Source organism: Haemaphysalis longicornis, unplaced genomic scaffold (assembly GCF_048455015.1).
Source record: "Haemaphysalis longicornis isolate Haplotype H1 unplaced genomic scaffold, Haemaphysalis longicornis Haplotype H1 scaffold_12, whole genome shotgun sequence".
Taxonomy (NCBI): Eukaryota; Metazoa; Arthropoda; class Arachnida; order Ixodida; family Ixodidae; genus Haemaphysalis; species Haemaphysalis longicornis.
In genome coordinates, this window is record NW_027526225.1 from 40,915,836 (window position 1) to 40,933,098 (window position 17,263).

Consider the following 17,263-nt stretch of genomic DNA (forward strand, 5'->3'; position numbering starts at 1 on the left):
TTAGCGGTGACATTATGAAGTGGTTGCCCTTTTGGGAGCAGTTTGAAGCAACCATCGACCGCAGCAACGCCTTGACAGAAATCGAGAAGTTTTACTATTTGCGAACCCTTCTCACTGGTAATGCAGCAGCCTCTGTAGCAAATTTGCCGACAACCGAGGCGTGTTATCCGACTGCCAAAGATATCTTGAAGCAAAGATTTGGCGACACCGAAAGAATTGAGCAGCATTATTTATACCGGCTACGATCCCTGCAAGGTGTTTTTTCCTCGTCCAACACTGTAGCTTTAAGAAGGCTTTATGATGAATTGATGAGCCACATCGGAGGTCTAACAGCACTGAACGTGCCGACTACGTCGTATGCTTCTATGCTCATTGATATTCTCCTGAGGACCTTCCCCCAAGATATAATAGTGGACTATCACCGAAAGAAGGCTCACGAAAGAACTCCCTCAGCGTCTTCAAGGACGGACTCAGCCGAGGAGCGCTTGCAGAACCTCCTTAGTTTTCTGCGCATCGAGATTGAGAGCCGCGAGAAATGCGACGCAATTCCTGATAGTTCGACGAGGCGACATGATCCACAACCCGAGCCGAATACTCCTCCGAATAAACGCCGAGTTCCAACCATTTCCGTTTTCCACAATTCAGACAACAACGGCAAAGTCTCGTGCTGCTTCTGCAACGATACCGATCACCGAGCTGAAGACTGCACGTCTCCTGTCTCAGAGGATGACAAGAAGGCTATTCTTCGCCGTGAAGGACGATGCTTTCGTTGCTCGACGCGAGGACATAGAGCTTCAGACTGTCGCCGGAGAATTGTTTGTCGTCAGTGCAATGGACATCACGCTTCGTCACTCTGCTTCCCGGTGTCTCCTAAGCAGCCAACTTCTCAGGAACACATTTCACGCGCTGCACGAGCGTACTACGCTGCAGACACATCGGAAAAGTCCACCGCTGACCAGACCGTCCTGCTACAGACATTTCGAGTCTGGGCTGTATCAAAGGGAAAAAGGAGCTTCATACGAGGACTAATTGACGGGGGAAGTCAGCGAAGTTTTATACGAGAAGACGTGTCGAAGAAGTTGATGCTACCAGTCGTCGGAGAAGTAGCATTGTCCATCAACACTTTTGGGAAGACAAGTGAAGCTAAAAAACAGAATTACCGAATCGTGAGAATCACGCTCCAGAGCCAGTACAACGAAAATGAATGCACCTTCGATGCTGTGGAGGTACCAGAGATATGCCAGGACATTCCGGGAGATATTACCGATGTACCCTACGTGAACAGGTTAATGAACTCGGGAAGAGAGATCGCAGATCTGAACAAGTTCGGGCAGGGCAACGAGACACCTGGCATCAGTGTGTTGATAGGAGCTGACCAAATGTGGCTGATCATGACGCCAGAAGTCTGCCGAAGCACCAGCTCGAGCCTGGCAGCCATCAAAACTATATTTGGATGGACCTTTCAAGGAGCCACAGCGAGAAAATCAGATAACATGAGTCCTAAATGTATGCTCTGTGTTTTGCCCTCTTTGATAGCCCCTCAAAGAGATTTCGACACTAAACAGAAGCAATGCAAGTACTCTGAAATTGAAAACATGGCAATAGAACAAACTCATCATGCCGAAGGAATTGGCCGTACAGTGTTTCATGACTTCGAAAATAACTTGCCCAAGCACGACGAACAGTACCACGTTAGCTTTTCACGAAAGTGTGCGCTGGCTTGTTCACTGAAAGGAAACCGGAATGGATTTCCTCGTCAACCGGAAATATTGCATCTAAAGTTTGCTAACGAGTACAAGTTGTCTCAACCTGACGCCTTCATGCGGAATGTTTCCCGAGGCCGTCAAGTCACTTTTCTCCCGCACACATCAGCTCAACAGCGGCCGATTCCTGTCAGCACGAAGCGACCTGAAGGTATCGTTACTCGGACAGTTCACAAGCAAGAGTTAATTTATGGTCACGGGAGAAGAGACAGACAACACTTACATCAAACCAGGTGCAACCAGAGACAACCATCGACGAAAATGATAACTCTATGCGCTGACCAGATACGCAATTACAGACCGTAGTGGTTAGTGCAACAACCTTAGCCTAACAGATTAGCAAGTGAAAGAACTTTACGTGGACGACAAAAACGAACGCTCAACAAGTCCTTGCTCGGAGCATTTAAAGTTCCCGGGGGAGGATGTTGAGAAAGAAGAGGCCGCTTAGTAACGGCTTCCGATTAGTAGAGAATAAAGAGGATGAAGTAATGTTGTGGTTTTCCACAATGTTGTGGAAAACCAGGAGACAAAGGGCCGGGACGTGCGGAGGGAACCATGAATTCTATTTACATAATGATGATGATAATGGCAGCATGCGCGGGGATCGGAGAACATCTTCTTTCACAACATCCTCCCCGCCCCAACAGAGTGAATAAACTAGTTGTCCCGTCCCTGTAGTCCGTTTCACTGGCATGGTCACTTTCTGTGTTCGTCCAGTTCCATCAGGGCAGCTTGATCTTCCAGCGGTGTTTGTAGCGTCGATTGCGCTTCCGACAAACATACTTGTGTGCAGTTCCGGACTTGTCGACAACAATCACAGTTTGTTGGACGAAAGTAAGTTCCTCATGAGTTTCGCCGATTTTCTTTGGGATCAGAAGCCGTCGATGATGATACTTGTGTAGATCCCACGTGCTGGTTTCACTGTATTCTTCTGCTGTGGGGTCCTTGCTTAACAGAGGAGTTTTCTGTCGCATCCGAGGGTTTGTCTGTTTGGTGCGCCTAATCAAGGACTTCGGTGGTCTCCTAAACTTTCCACGTTCGTACAGTGTCCAGTCATTGATGCGCTTCCTCAGTTGAACTGCCAAACGGGTCGAGCGCTTGGGAGAAGGTCTGATTGATGCGAATGACGTTTGGCAAGGAGAAAGGGCTTTGGCTCGGTTCTTCAGGCCTATCCTTGCTGCTGCCTTGCGTGCGCTATGTATCCGCTGAAGCATGTCATAATCCGGGCCCCGTGGGAGTTGCTCCTGGCCGAGTACTGTTGAAGGTGGCTCACGCTGGCATTGGTCTCTGTCGTTAGGTGTTTTCTCTGAGTGCTTCGGACGAATAAATTCACGGTTTTTAGTTGGGAAATCTTCTGCTGAAGCTTCACCCGGAACGGCTTCATTAGCGGGGTACTCGATTGTAATGGGCGGTGTCGGAATTGAATTATGCGGAGCACGATTACCTGAAGACTTCTTTACGAGCGAAGAGTCGGATATGCCGGATAATACATCAGCAGTACGCTGATATTCTGTTGTGATCCCGTCTTGTAAAGCGCACCATAATCTTGTTCTCGTGTCGATGATAATCTCCTCATATTCAAAGCATGTGTTAAATTCCTCTTCGAGACATTCGGGGGCTGCCTGTGGCTCAAGCTCTTTGTCAAGCTGTTTCAGCTTGGCTTCGTGTTTTTGGAGGCGATAAAGAAGGCTTTTGAGCGCTAGGGCACTGGGCTGCGGGCAGGTCACTGCGGCAAGGGCTTCTGCTCGAATATTCTGTATTAGTGCACGAAGTGCCTGTCGTTTTATGGTAATGATTCTGATAGCAGGAAGCTTCAATGAACAGTCCTCTTTTCCCGTGTCCGCCATCATATTCTTCCACAGTGAAATGCGGCTCTCGATTGACTCACCCAAATTCCACAACACGCGATGAGATTCCGCTGTAGTAAACAGTTCTCATGGGCCCTTCGGTATGTAGGCACGTCCGTCGGCATCGGTGCGGTCTCTGGCTTCCATCGTTGTTGAACCCAAGGTCGGATACTTCCGAGTCGTCGAGGGGGTTTCGTTCCCGGGTTTCGGCACCAATGTTGTGGAAAACCAGGAGACAAAGGGCCGGGACGTGCGGAGGGAACCATGAATTCTATTTACATAATGATGATGATAATGGCAGCATGCGCGGGGATCGGAGAACATCTTCTTTCACAACAACAGGCGTCTCCCATCTTAACGCATTTTCATTCCTTGTTTTACATGAGTACTTCGAAATCTGTGGAAGTGAGTACCAACCTGCCCAACCTACATTATTGGGCTTTGACTACCAGTATGATTCTTTTTCTACCGTGTTCTGAATACTGGAGTGATCCGAACGCAATAAAGATTCATCTTAGTATAGAGCTCCCGCCTTAATAATGGTTATAGCTTCTAGGTAAGAATAAAAAGAATAAAAATATTGTGAGCGCCATGCTCCGAAGTGTAGAAAATCATTTATTTCACTTCGCCATTCATCAAACACATCGATGAACTTTTCGTCTACTACGGGACTGATCATCATCATCGTTGTTTGCTGAACCGGTGCTCGGAGACGGATTTGTCGTATCGTAAACGCCTTACCTCACCGAGTACCAAAGGTCCTTACCATATATTAAAATCCGTAAACCTGACGATAACCAATTCGGACAGAAAAGTAGTTATAGGTCGTGCAGGTGTAAGTCGGAGTTTTCTGAAAAATAATCCTCCCATGAAAGGCAGGCACTGTGTGTATCCAAAATTGAATGGGTAGGTTAAAAACTGAAGATAAATAAGAGCGGGGTAAGCAAACGCAGTGCGCATTTGCATGCCGAGACGGGCAAACATCTCCGCACCTTGCGGCGGCACACGCGGTGGTGGCCTCCCCTCTCACCAGCGTTGGCGCCTGCAGTGGTGCACGCTGCTCTTACATTGAACAACTCTACCCCAAGTCAGCTGCATAAACGGACTATGAGCGCGTTCTTGTTCGCTCGTTCTCATCAGCGGCTCCCTACTGATGCTGTTACCATTATTAAGCTTGGCCCCAATATGTCAGCTGCGGTTCCGAAAGGCTTCCATCCCAGTGCCTTTTCTATCCAGGTCACTTACAGTACAATCTCGATGATACGATTCTGGGTATAGGAATTTAGGGATGATATGAATTTCTCATAAGCACGGGCGAAATTTCATTGTTTGGAATAGGCAAAATATTGTCTCTTACGAACGGGCCTGCGCGGTACGGCGGATGATACGAAGTTATTACGAACGAGCCGGCGAGGCGCCCGACTGCCGAGCCAGCAAGCGACGGTAACGTACGGGCTCTCTCTCCTCTGTCTGTCGATCTTTCTCCAGGAGGGGCCCGGGCTGTTGTTTTCTGCTCACGGAAACTCACCGCACACTTGACTGGCGGGCGTGATGCCGCCGCGAAACTACCCGGACGCGGCCGGCCGGGGCAACATGGCGGTGGCTTCGGTCAAGAAGTGGTGCGGGTCGCCCAAGCGACCGCTTCTAACCGCTCTCTGAAATGCCGCTCAAGGCACGCAAAAAGATCCTTGTGCGGTAAATGAGCTGATAATGTGCGCGAAAAAGGTGCTATAAAACATTATCCGTGCAGGTAGTGACAGCTCCCATGAAATATCTTCCGGGGTGCAAATCCTGAATATCTCCGGAGGAGCAAGCCTTGAGTATTGAGTCTTGAGTCTTGAGGCTGTCTTGAGTGCTCCGAATCGGTCCCCATGAGGCGCACGAATCCCCAGGTGCAAGTCGTCAGGCTCTTGCCTCTGCCAATCGTGTCCCGCATCATTTTCTAACTTGCGCACAGGTAGCCGCGGCTGCCGAATCGTCGGCGTGGGCGTAAAAATATCGCGCTCGCAAGACCGACGTGCACAAATCGCGTGCAGAAACACCTCATGGGCACCGCGAGTGTGAATACGAAAGTACAGAAAGGACCGCGCGGCGACATGCAGGTTTAAAACAAAGCCGACAAACGTCACGGCATTCTTAAAGCCAAAGTACGAAAAGAAATATACTAAAACATTTTTAGTGCTCAATTTCTTGGTCTGTGTTGGTTCATACGAATGTCGGATGATACGAATATTTTTTGTGGTCCCGCGAGATTGGTATTATCGGGATTTTGCTGCATATGTTTTCTTCTAGTCTTCTCTGCTGCTTTAAGGAAAGTGCCGTATTATTGACAGGGTGTTGTTGAGAAGTTGCATTCCTTAGTCCGCTACCAGTGCGGCGCAGAGCTTAGCGACAAAGTTGTCGAGCAGACAGTGAGTTGAAGCAGCATTTTTATACAATATGTACAAGGGTAACAAGAGCGTTACATGGCTGGCACAAATGCGACAGCACGTCTGAACTCGGTGCCACTAATGAGTGCCGCCCATGCCGCTGCTTCCGGGCTGTTTTGTACCACCGGGAGTCCGTCGCTGTGCGAGCAGTTCGAATCCCGGCCAAGCAGTACTCTCGACTGGCCGCAGTTTGAATCCGACGAATGGAGACAAAGCGACATCGTCAGGCAAAGGCGCCACGACGGGAAACGGAGAGGAGACTCGGCGGCGCCGTTTCCCGCAGTGTCAAGGCAGGTCTGCCGCGGGCGGCTTGACGAAGGCGTAAATCGGCCCAGCCGTCGCCGCGTCGACAGGTGAAGTGAATTTGTGCCAGGCGCTCTGGCACAAGTGCGGAGCTAGCCATTACACCACCATTTTTTCTCCGAGATAAAAGACACACTAACGGACAACTCTGATTTAATAAATAAAATGAAGGTGGCTGGTTGAGCTGGTCTCTTTCTTACTTATGATCCCTAATGGCAATATTTTAACTTGCAAAGCATACACTGTCTGGTGTAACATAACCCTACATAAGACATCCGATCAAAGCAAGCCCTGACGTATAAAACAATGAAGCGCTACAGTCCCGGAATGCTCACATTAAATGCCATATTTTTTGGTGATGGCAGTGTCAGCACGCCGAGCCGCTTGTTGCCACTGGGAAAGCTGCTTGAGGAACACTTTCACACAGGGTGTCTTGCTGGCCTTGGTGAGGTTGACCCTGAGAGGTTCAACGAACCGCTGCTCCAGATTCTCCCCGAACTTATACTGGAAGAAGAATAGGGAAGTATGGAGAGTAAGCCCAAGAGAAAATATTGAGTGGTTTCTGCTAGTGCCAGTCGGCACCAGCTATGTTGCGCATGCTTGAGAGGTGGCAGTCGGGCATGCGAGGCGGACAGGCTCACTGCTGTTATTTGAACTAAACATGTATACACTCCTCATGGTTGCGACTCCCAGTGTTGGGAGCATCCACGCATTGCCCGTTACCAGTTCCAGCTGGTGGCATCTGAAGATAGTTATGATAATTAACTTCATCATGATGACGATCGGATCTTAAATGAGCACTGACACGAAAATTTTATGTTACAGTTTTATTGCTTTTATCGATGCGTAATGGTCTGGCGAACCTGAAACAGCTTTCAAATACTTTAGCGTGCGATAAATACGTACATTGAACGGCCTGAAAATCGTTTAATTCAAATTCCCGCGCTTTCATTCCGAACGGCTCATATGACAGAATCCCGGCCCGACCTCACTGCTTTGTGCGGAGGCCATCGTCGCATGCTTGAGAGGGTGTTGCTTCCACTCCCCGCCCGTGGGGCAGCGCGCGTCAAGTGACGTCAGGAGTTTTTGACGAGCGCTGTCCCGTCACTTCGGTTGGCTTCATGGGGTGATGTCACGGAGATGTCCATTTGCTGAGTGGCGCTCCGCGCGCTGCTCCATCGGTGCGATAAATGAGATACAATTGAACTATGTTCTTCACGTCGCAGGTCGCTCATATTTCCGCCAGGGTATTCTGTTGAGTGAAGGAAGCGGACTGTGCAATAATATTAACGTCGAAAATTGGTGTCAGTGCTCCTTTAAGGGCACAAGGCCAACTAAAGGCGAATAACGCTAAAGGAAAGTTGTTGAACGAGTAAAATGACCGCAACTGCAAAAACATTTCAGGAAAGTAGACGAGAATAGAAACAAAAGGCAGTCAAGATGACTGGTGTAAAAGGCCAGGTTGTCAAGATGCACTATTAGAAGTGAGCTGTAAAAATTAAATTTGGTAGAAAATAAAAAATGCGCTTGATGGAAGAAAGGCTCGTCTCCTAAAAAAGAATTATGGGTGTAGTGGAGTATGTTGCCTCTACAGTTGTGGGAAGTGTTTGCGTCTTGTTGGGGCCAGTGTCTCGCATTGAATGAGTATGCGGATTATGGATTGGCCCTATTCACACCCGCTGCAAAGGGGTCTTGGTGATCCAGTCGGCAGGTGGGAGTGTGTTACATGTGGGTTCCCTATGTGTAACCTTGCTAAGGCAACTCAATGTGTCTGTTGTGCAAGTCCGTTGTGTATATTCCCAAGGGTAGTTTCATTACATGTAGTGTGTTGTCTGTTCACTCCATTTTGCTTGCCACTTTTTACGCAGGTGTTATCTGATGAGTAGTTTGAGGTCAGTGTAGGGTACTGTTGTCATTTTAACTGCGTGACTGCCATGCCCTGCTCACCGGCCAACTCGTTGCCAGCATTATCAGCGTGGCCTGGAATGCGGGAGACGGTCACATTGAGATTTAAGGCATCTGCTGATATGAAAGACTAAAAAACAGGAGTGCGACATAATTTGGGAAGAACTTGTAATGATAAAGCCCGTCCGATGCTGAGTGAATCTGTGAAAATGATTCACTTAGCAATATGATTTAGCATAAGGATTTAAAATAAGAAATATGCCACATTACGCCGTAAAAATGGTGATTATCAAATTCATAATTATAAATGCATTGAAGTTGGCTTCATGTGCAGCACAACACACTAGGCTGGATGTTTTTGATGCACTGCTGAAAATTCCACAGCCTCAGATTTCTCCTGGAGATACAAGAAATGCGGCAAAATAGTGGTTCTGGGTACCGTTTTTTCTACTAAATTGGGTGAAAGACAAATCACATGATACATGCCGAAGGTGCTTTGGGGCTAGACAATCAAAAACTAGTTTTCAAAATGTCTAAAAACGAGAAAGACAGTTCAGACACATCCTGCCTCACCTAGAGCGAGAAAGACACAGATATCGTCTAGTTGAGATGTTCATATATGGTTAATTACACATTGAAAAGGATGCTGAGACATTGATAAACGTTAAAAACATATAGTGAATCGACGTGCTTGCACCACTACCCTAAGCACCATTTGCCACACTCGACACACAGGCTTTTCACACGGCTAGGGCACAAAGCGCGAGATGCAAGCCGAAGCCCAAAGTGCTACACTAGGTAAGAGCATTTTTAGACCTGCTTCCCTTGCTTCGCTTCCTGGTGTATATACAACACTCCCATAATCCAACCGCGAGACTACCGGGCTGTTAAACACCCAAGGTACGAGTTTTTCATCACCACATGCATGATGTTACTGGACCTTGTAAATATTCATCGCTTTTAGACATTTTCTTATTAGTTGTTTGATATGCAGGGTAAAGGAACGTTTTTTATCAATAAACTGTGCCGCCTATCCGTCTGAGCCGTCCAGCCAGCTAGTTTGTTGATAACGAGCAGGACTTCGCATTCGCAAATTGACAGAGTACACGCTATCAAAGGTATTTGCACATCATCTACACATACATTGAACAGGAAATGGTTGGTGGCAACGCCTTTGGGAGCGGGTTCATCTAGACTATAAACAAGTGCAGCTCAAAACACCGCCTTGAGGCACGTCATTTTCTTGCATAAAAACATTGGAAAGGGCAGTACCAACTATTCTGCGAAAGGTTCGTTCAGCCATGTAGCTAGGAAGAGTGTTAAACACATTTCCAGACACACCGAATGACCTCAGGTCACTGAGGAGGCCGCAATGCCGGGCGGTGTCATAGGCGTTTTCTAGACTAAAAAACACCGCAGCACAAAACTGTTTGTGGACAAAGGTATCGTTGATACACAACTCGAGCGTGACGAGTTGGTTGTACGGGAATCACCTCGCCCTGAAGCCCGCCTGGCAGCACTTCAGAAGACCATTGTACGCCAAAAAGTACACCATTCTCCTGCTTATCATCTGGAGAAGCTTGCATAGGCAGCGTGTCAGGGCGATCGGTAGCTTGCGGTAGAGGAAGGGTCCTTTCCTTCATTCAGGAAATATACTACAATGGCCTCCCTCCAAGATCTTAGAATGTGCCCTGAAAGCCATATTTTGTTGCATGAATGCAAGAGTGTCTCAAGAGTGTGTCGGTGTAGGTTTGGAATCATGGTGTATGTAATTTTTTCTGCACCTGGAACTGAAGGTTCACATGCGCTCAGGGCAGCCCTCAAGCCATACAGTGTAAATTCAGAGTTGTAAGCACATTTTGACTTGTTATTGTCATGTAGAGACTTCTTTTCACAAGCGCTTTTATGTTTCAGGAAAGTGTTTGTGTAGTGCGCAGAACTGGACACGTGTTGAATGTGTTGTGCAACTGTGTTAGCCTAGTCTTCGACTGTGTCCTCGCTGTGCTGACCAGAGGCAGGTTATGTGTTTGTTTTCCTTTAAGTTTCATATTCTTGTCTGTAACTTGTATGTGTGCATGTGCGAATTAACTCTCCCTTTTCGCCTCACGACGCATGCGGTTTCCAAAAGCCTTTCCTCGTTTAAACAAGATGAGGTTATCCGACGTGGGGTACTATTGAAGGACACCCCTGCCTTGTTCTAAACCTACCATGCTCGCCTGCAGTCCTTGTTCCGCCAAGGCCTCCTTTGGTTGCGCGGGGCACCAGAGGCCTAGGGAATGGACTTTTCAGCGGCATCGAGGATCTGTGCCATGAGGAGTTTGGCTGCACCGTATACGTGTGTTATCTTTGTGTGGCGAGGTTTACATGTATCTGTAAATGTACTCCTGTTTGCTTTTGCTTCGTTAAACGAGCTATGGAAAGGTGAACTGTTAGGTCCTTTAGCTATCTATGTTAGTGCGGTTGGGAAGTGGTCACTGCCAAAGGATAAGAGCTCACATCCCACTCAAGAGAGGGAAACAGTACTGCAGACCCTATGGCCAAGCCGAGGTTTGAGTAAATGTTGTGTCCGAGATTATGATATATAGGATTGTTTCTGTTGAATAGGCACGCGGCCGAAGATGTTAGGAAATTTTCGATAAGGCAAAATCGGGCATCCGCGCAGGAAAAGCCCCCAAAAAAGTTAAGCGCATTTAGTTCGCCTACAAGTATGAAGGGTTCAGGTAGCTGATCAACGATGCCCTCGAAATCCGAACTCCTAAAGGAGCCATGAAGAGAAAGCACAAGTTTGATTCATTCAAAAGATTGCCTCGTTAGATTTACACTGACACAACTTTTCAGGTAAGCTTGGCTGAAATAAGCAATATAATTATGAAAAAAGGAAATGATCATGCAATCCACTAGTTAATTTCCCGCAACAGAATCTATGATGCCATTAGAGCCCGCTCTGCGATTGGCGGAGGCCGGCGAAAGAAACCGCAAATCAGGCAGAGCTTATAAGCTGGCCTAACGAGCTATTTGCGACTAAATTTAGGGCACATTCTTTTAAAGCAGCAAGAATCGTGGGACAAACCGTGGAGGTTACCAAATCATACGTAAATATAGAAGTGCCGATTCATACTGCTGTCGTTACTGCGGGCAGTATGCTTGGTTTAGCTGCACAGGACAGCGGGGCTCTGGGTTTGTCCCAGACGACACTGGCTGACTGACGCAAGCAAGGGTTTCTTACGTGACCATATTTTTCGAGCGAGCACTATGTTTTACGAAGCGTATTTTATCCCTGAAAAAAAAAAACCAAAGGCAGAACAAGGATTGCCACGTTATGGTGGCGCCATCAAGGTTGACTAACAGTAAACGAGGCTCCGTGAGGGAGGAGGAGAGTCGAGTCCGGCTGTGCCGCAATCGGCTGCAGAGTGGTCGGTTCGTTGATGTCATTGCAGATCAGTAAAATGCACGTTTTAGCGGGAAAATCAAAATTTTAACTTAAATTGAAATATTTCTCAGTGAATAAACAATCCCTTCCATCTGGACAAGCGCTGGTGGTACTATAAAACACGAAATCGTTCGAATAAAGCAAACTTCTATTTTGTCTTCATGGCTCTTTTAAGCTGGAAATCAGGAACGATGCACAAATAGCATACTGTTGTTTGCCTGTTAAATTATCGTTCGAATGACAACAGCATCAAGTATCATCTGTTAATGGATAGTGCGGAACTCCAACGATTTTCTGGAAAGGATGGTCGCACCACCTGAAGATGTACCACCACTATCCCTGTACTTCGTAAATACCGTGTAAATATTCAAGACATTTGTGTGTTTGAAGTATCTTGGATCTCTAGGATTGGTCTCCTGGACACACATTACACTTGGCTGATTAGAATGCATTGTCTCGTAGACATCGTCAAGATATTTAACGGGGCCTCTGCAGTTCTATTGAGTGATGGTTTCTGTTCTTTGTTTGCAATTATTAATGGCTGGACTGTGTGTGCCTGTGTGTGTACTCTTTCAGGGTTGTTATTCTCGGAGGCGGCTTTTTGGGCATCTCTGCTTGCGTGGACAGCGCAGCCCGTTCCTTGCGCTGCGACGAATGCAGATATGGTCCGACGTCCATTCCATCTTCAGATGTCCTGAGAATGCCCGGTGGATCGAGCGCCCTGGACTTAGCTTGCATTGAACTTTTAGGCCTTCGAGCAGATCGGTGTCTGTCTCAACAAGAAGATCTGGCTCAGATATCACACCCTGGCAGCTGTTGAAGCTGCGGTGGGGTGTGAGTGATCTCCAGGTCTACCATGCAAGTTCAGCTGACGGGAGTTGCGGCTTGCTGCTGCGTATAGACCTCAACTAGGACCTCACCAATTCTTCGTTGTTTGGCATAGTATGTCTTGCCAAGTATGCCTTCAAGAAGCATAACTACAAGAAATACGAATTGAGCAGAAAGAGGCTTCAATTCGACCACAGATTCAACTATAAAAAAGCCGGGGTGGTTGTCAGCACAGCAGGCTCATGGCAGGAAGGGGTGGAAAAGATATTTCAATCACGCTTGGAGGGGAGTTTTTGATATAGCACAAGGCTTAAAAAAGGGGGCAACCAGGGTACTTTCTTCGCCCGGTTTCCCCCGATGCCGAGAGAGGTCCCACAGTTACCTGCCTGGTAAACAGACAGTGAGCCCATTAGCCAGAGCCGGATGAAGGCGCCGAGTGCCACCGTTCCTGGTTTCTTACCCACCACCTATAAACACATCGCCGCGGTTGGCAACAGCTTATGCTTGGGGGCTCGGGATCCGTGGTGTCTCCAATACTGTCCCCATGGATGCTCAAGGTGCCCTGTGCGGGGTATAGTTCATTTCAGAAGCTGCGTGCAGCAATGTAGAGGCGCCCGCCGTGGTGGCTCAGTGGCTAGGGCGCGCTGCAGAGCAGGTGGGATTGATTCCCAGCCGCAGCGGCCACGTTTCTGATGGGAGCGAAAAGCGAAAAATTTCCTGGTGATCAAAATTAATCCTGAGACCCCCGTAAAGATTCCTGAGTGGGCAACGATATTCCAGACCCCTCCAGCACGGCGCGCCTTATCGCCTGCGGTGCGTCGGCGGGTTAAACCCTACAGTCAAGCATTGTAGAGACTTATATCAAATGTCTCCCCCTGAGTACACCTAACGGACCTTGAATGAGGCCTGAAAAGGACATTTCAGCCTTCCAACCACGAGACCCCAGCAACACTTTCCTTTACGGTGAGTTAAGCATCCTCACTGGGCGGACTGTTGAAAACACTTTAGCTGCCACAGGGCTGCACGCAGGTTCAGAAATGAACTATAGGTGAGTTAAGCTGATACCACCAGCATGTGCCTCATGCTAGAACTGCATGTTATGCACGACACACGTCCACTCTTCTGTCTCAGCCCTTGTTCATCCATTTGTTTCTTTTGTGACTTATTTCTTAATATCTTTTATCCCTTTAGAAAAAGTCTGGTACAAAAAGGTAGTGTGATAAAAACTACTATTACACAAAGTTATGACAAAAGTATCATCGAATATTTAAATCGACGTTTTGAATATGGCTGTAAGGTCCACTTATGAGGTCAGTGGCCAGGCCCGCAGGCTGCCCGTGAGAACCGGCCACTCTGTCTGGTGGCTCAACACTGTGGACTCTACGCGGCAGCCGTCACCAATTCGTCACAGCACGTACGGGCGCCGGATAGTCCGGCTAACGGGATTCCGCTGGGATGATCCCCCATTCAGGACGTAGTCGGTGTCGACGGATTTGTAAGACCCACTGATGAGGTCAGTGGCCAGGCGCCGGGCCTGTGCGTGAGAACTCGCCACTCTGTCTGGCGGCGTAGCACTGCCAACACTGCAGAGCAGTGGACACCAATTTGTCACGGCACGCACGGGAGACGGATTGTCTAGCCGACGGAACACCGCGGGCATAATCACCCATTGGGAACGCAGACGGCGCTGCCGGCTTCCGAGAATCGTCGACGTGGCGCGCGGGGGAGGTGGAATTACCGGAGTCGGAGCGCGCGCCCCGCGAGACACCATTGTTAACGCGCTCCGGTTGGCCCAGTGCACAGTCGCCGTCTTTCGCCATGACCCTTCGGGGACGTGCGCGCTTGCTGGCCCGCGTGTGGGCCGTTGACCCAACGGTGGCGGCAACTCATTGAATATTCCGTAGCGCGCTGAGTGGCAGCTGTCTACGTGAATTCGGGCACTCCCTTGGGCGTGTACGAACGCTACAGGGGCGTTCCCGAGAGAGTGTGATCTCGAGGGGTTGTAAGGCCAAACTTGTCCGTCAGAAATCGTTCTTGTCTGAGCGGTGAGCCGGGCAGTTCCCGGCGGGACAAGGAGTCTCGACCGTTAAAGCTAGGTTAGGAAATGAGAGCCCCCTAGGCTAGAGCTTAGGATCGCGTCGGAAGTTTAGGGTACGGCGCCGTACCGGGCAACTGGAAGGATCCTGCGGCGAGACAGGGTCTCAGCCGTCGTTTCTCGAGCGGTTTGTGTACACTCCGACGATAGGAGAGATACGCGAAGCTGAGCGAGTGATTTGTGTGCACTTGGAGCTAGCGTCTTGCTGAAGTTTGAAGTTTTTCCTTTTTGTGCTCATGTACCCAGTTTTCCTACTGTAAATAGCTGTATATAAACTCTTCGTTCACTTAATCAACCCCAACGCCTCGAGTTCATCAATTCGACTGCCGTCTCCAGGAACTTCAACACCATCTTCCTGCCAGCCTCCTGCGAAATCAACCGGAGCCCGGGCGATTGGGATCCTGATCGACCCCGACTTCGGCGAAACGAACCAAAACAATCCTTATTATGGCTTTTCTTTACTCAGTTGAAATAAAGTACAGTCGGCAAAAGGCTTGTCTATAACACGTGAGCAGCTTGCTCCAGACTGTGAGGGAGCCGTATAGTGATAACACCTGGTTTGAGATAGGTAGAATGTGAGCATGCGCGGCCCGGATCAGCACGATGGCTGTGTCCCTTCCCGCTGTGCCTGTTGCCTTGGCTTCCACGCCTTCTTTCACCGTAATTACCACTGCATGCCTGCGCTGCCGCGCCGAGAAAGAAAACGGAAATTACCCGCATTAAAGCGCTGTGCTTGTTTTTTGTGTGCATTAGCTTTGGTGCACAGCTGTTCATTGCGTCATCTTTCTGTGAATACGCTGCATGAGTAGCGCGTGCACCACTATCCGGTTTCTGTGCTCGGCTTTGCTCGTCACTGCTGACGGACTAACGCCACAATACTTAAAGCACTGGGCAAGCGCTCACGGACCGATATATAGTCTCTCTAGAAGACTGGCATCGATGCGTTTTTTCGATTGTTGTTCGTTTTCTCGCCTACAGAAAAAGAACTCTTGCTTAAGATGCGTATTGCGCAGCGAAAATTACGTGTTGCACGTATTTAAATGCTGCGAACACTGTACTAACAATTGCTAATCTCCACTATTTTTTCACGGGCCGGCAGCGCAGACAGCACTCTTCAAGGCGAAAGAAGGAACGTAAGCCTAGGCGACGGGCACAGCGGGAAGTGAAACAGCCAGCGCGCTGATCCGGGTCACGCATGCTCACATTCTACCAGTCCCAAACCAGGCGTTACCACTAGATGTCTCAGGCGCAGTCTGGAGAACGCCGCTCACGCGTTACAGACAAGCGTTTTGCCGACTGAACTTGCGTTATTCTATTCCACAAAGCGAGCGTTTAAAGTGTGTTGTGGACATGAATGAGCTCTTAGCCATTTTTTTTCTAGAGCACGATAGTATCAGTGCGTGAGTTGTTAGAAATCTTACTCAACTGTTACTTTGACGATGAAAAAACTGAAACAGCGCGAACGAAACAGGACCGAGGAATATAAACACATAGAACACAAACGGGCACTACGTTTTGTGTTCTACGTGTTTCTATTCTCCATCCTGTTTCGTTGGCGCTGTTTCGGTTTTTTCATGAACATGAAGCAAATAACTCGCAATAGAGTCCTGCTAAGTTACTTTGACGTTTGCTGCACTGGCAAGCGATATCGTGCAGAGAAATGTGGAATTTGCGCGCAGAAAGCCCACGTTTTAAGTGATTTGTACCTTTCTATGAAATATATGCTTTTTTTGGCTGCCTGCCTGCAGATTTCAAAATAGTTAGGTTTATGAGTGGCTAACTTTTGCTTTTAGATAGTGACCCAAAGGATTTTAGTCATTGATATTTAGGAGCCTTCCCTTTTACTTACTGCTGGACCCACTAGTCACAATGACAAACTACACTGAAAGAGATAATAGATTTGTCAATATCGAGCTGAGCCATTCCCCCAACACGCGGGTTGGGCATATAAACAAAGTCCCTAAAAAAACAAGCCTTTACTGCTGTTGTATTCAGCTTTATCTATACGGGCAATGCAGGCCATCACTAAACTGTTCCTAACTCATAGGCTAAATTATGTTGTAACTGTCTTAATACCAACGTTAATGAACAAGTAGGCCACTTGCTAATAGCGGCGGGTTACCCTCTGGAATGACTAACCCTTGTTACCGACTGTGTTGTGAGGAAGCTCAAAAAGCCAACAATTGACAGTTGTCATACAATTTTGGACCTCTGTGGTGTCTTACATTCAAGACGTCCCACACAGGAAAAATAGCCAGCAGTGCTTACATCAAGATTGTTTGTATTCGTGTCAGCTTGGCTGCTCCTTTGCAGGAAGGTGAATAAAAGCTGTGTCAACAAGCCAGTGCACACAAAGCCCCCAAAAAACCCCTTGTGCCATCCGCAGGAGGTGTTTTTTATTCAATATGTTTTCTCGGTGGCAAAGACTAAGTAATGTTTGCTTGTTTGTGTTTCGTGACCACCCTTGAAGAACTCTCAGACTCATTGCAGGATGAAAGCAGATTCAGCTACCACGTAGACAAGATTGACTGCTCTTTCTCATTATATCATGACTACTAGTGCAATCTGAGATGACTCGTTTATTCCAACACACCACTTCGTTTTCACGCAATACAAGTTGAAAGGTGCATACCTGACGCTAACCATTTCCTGACGACCTGCGA

At 48.1% G+C, this 17,263-nt stretch overlaps 1 protein-coding gene across 1 annotated transcript in view; it reads right to left on the reverse strand.

Annotated features, from left to right (window-relative positions):
• Positions 1 to 6,678: 6,678 nt before the first annotated feature.
• The window catches only part of LOC144161567 (glucoside xylosyltransferase 2-like), a 69,427-nt gene continuing 58,842 nt past the window's right edge, over positions 6,679 to 17,263 (reverse strand). Inside the window, exon 7 of the mRNA XM_077692218.1 lies at positions 6,679 to 6,846. Coding sequence (XP_077548344.1) covers positions 6,679 to 6,846 — 168 coding nt within the window. The remainder of the gene's footprint in view (positions 6,847 to 17,263) is intronic.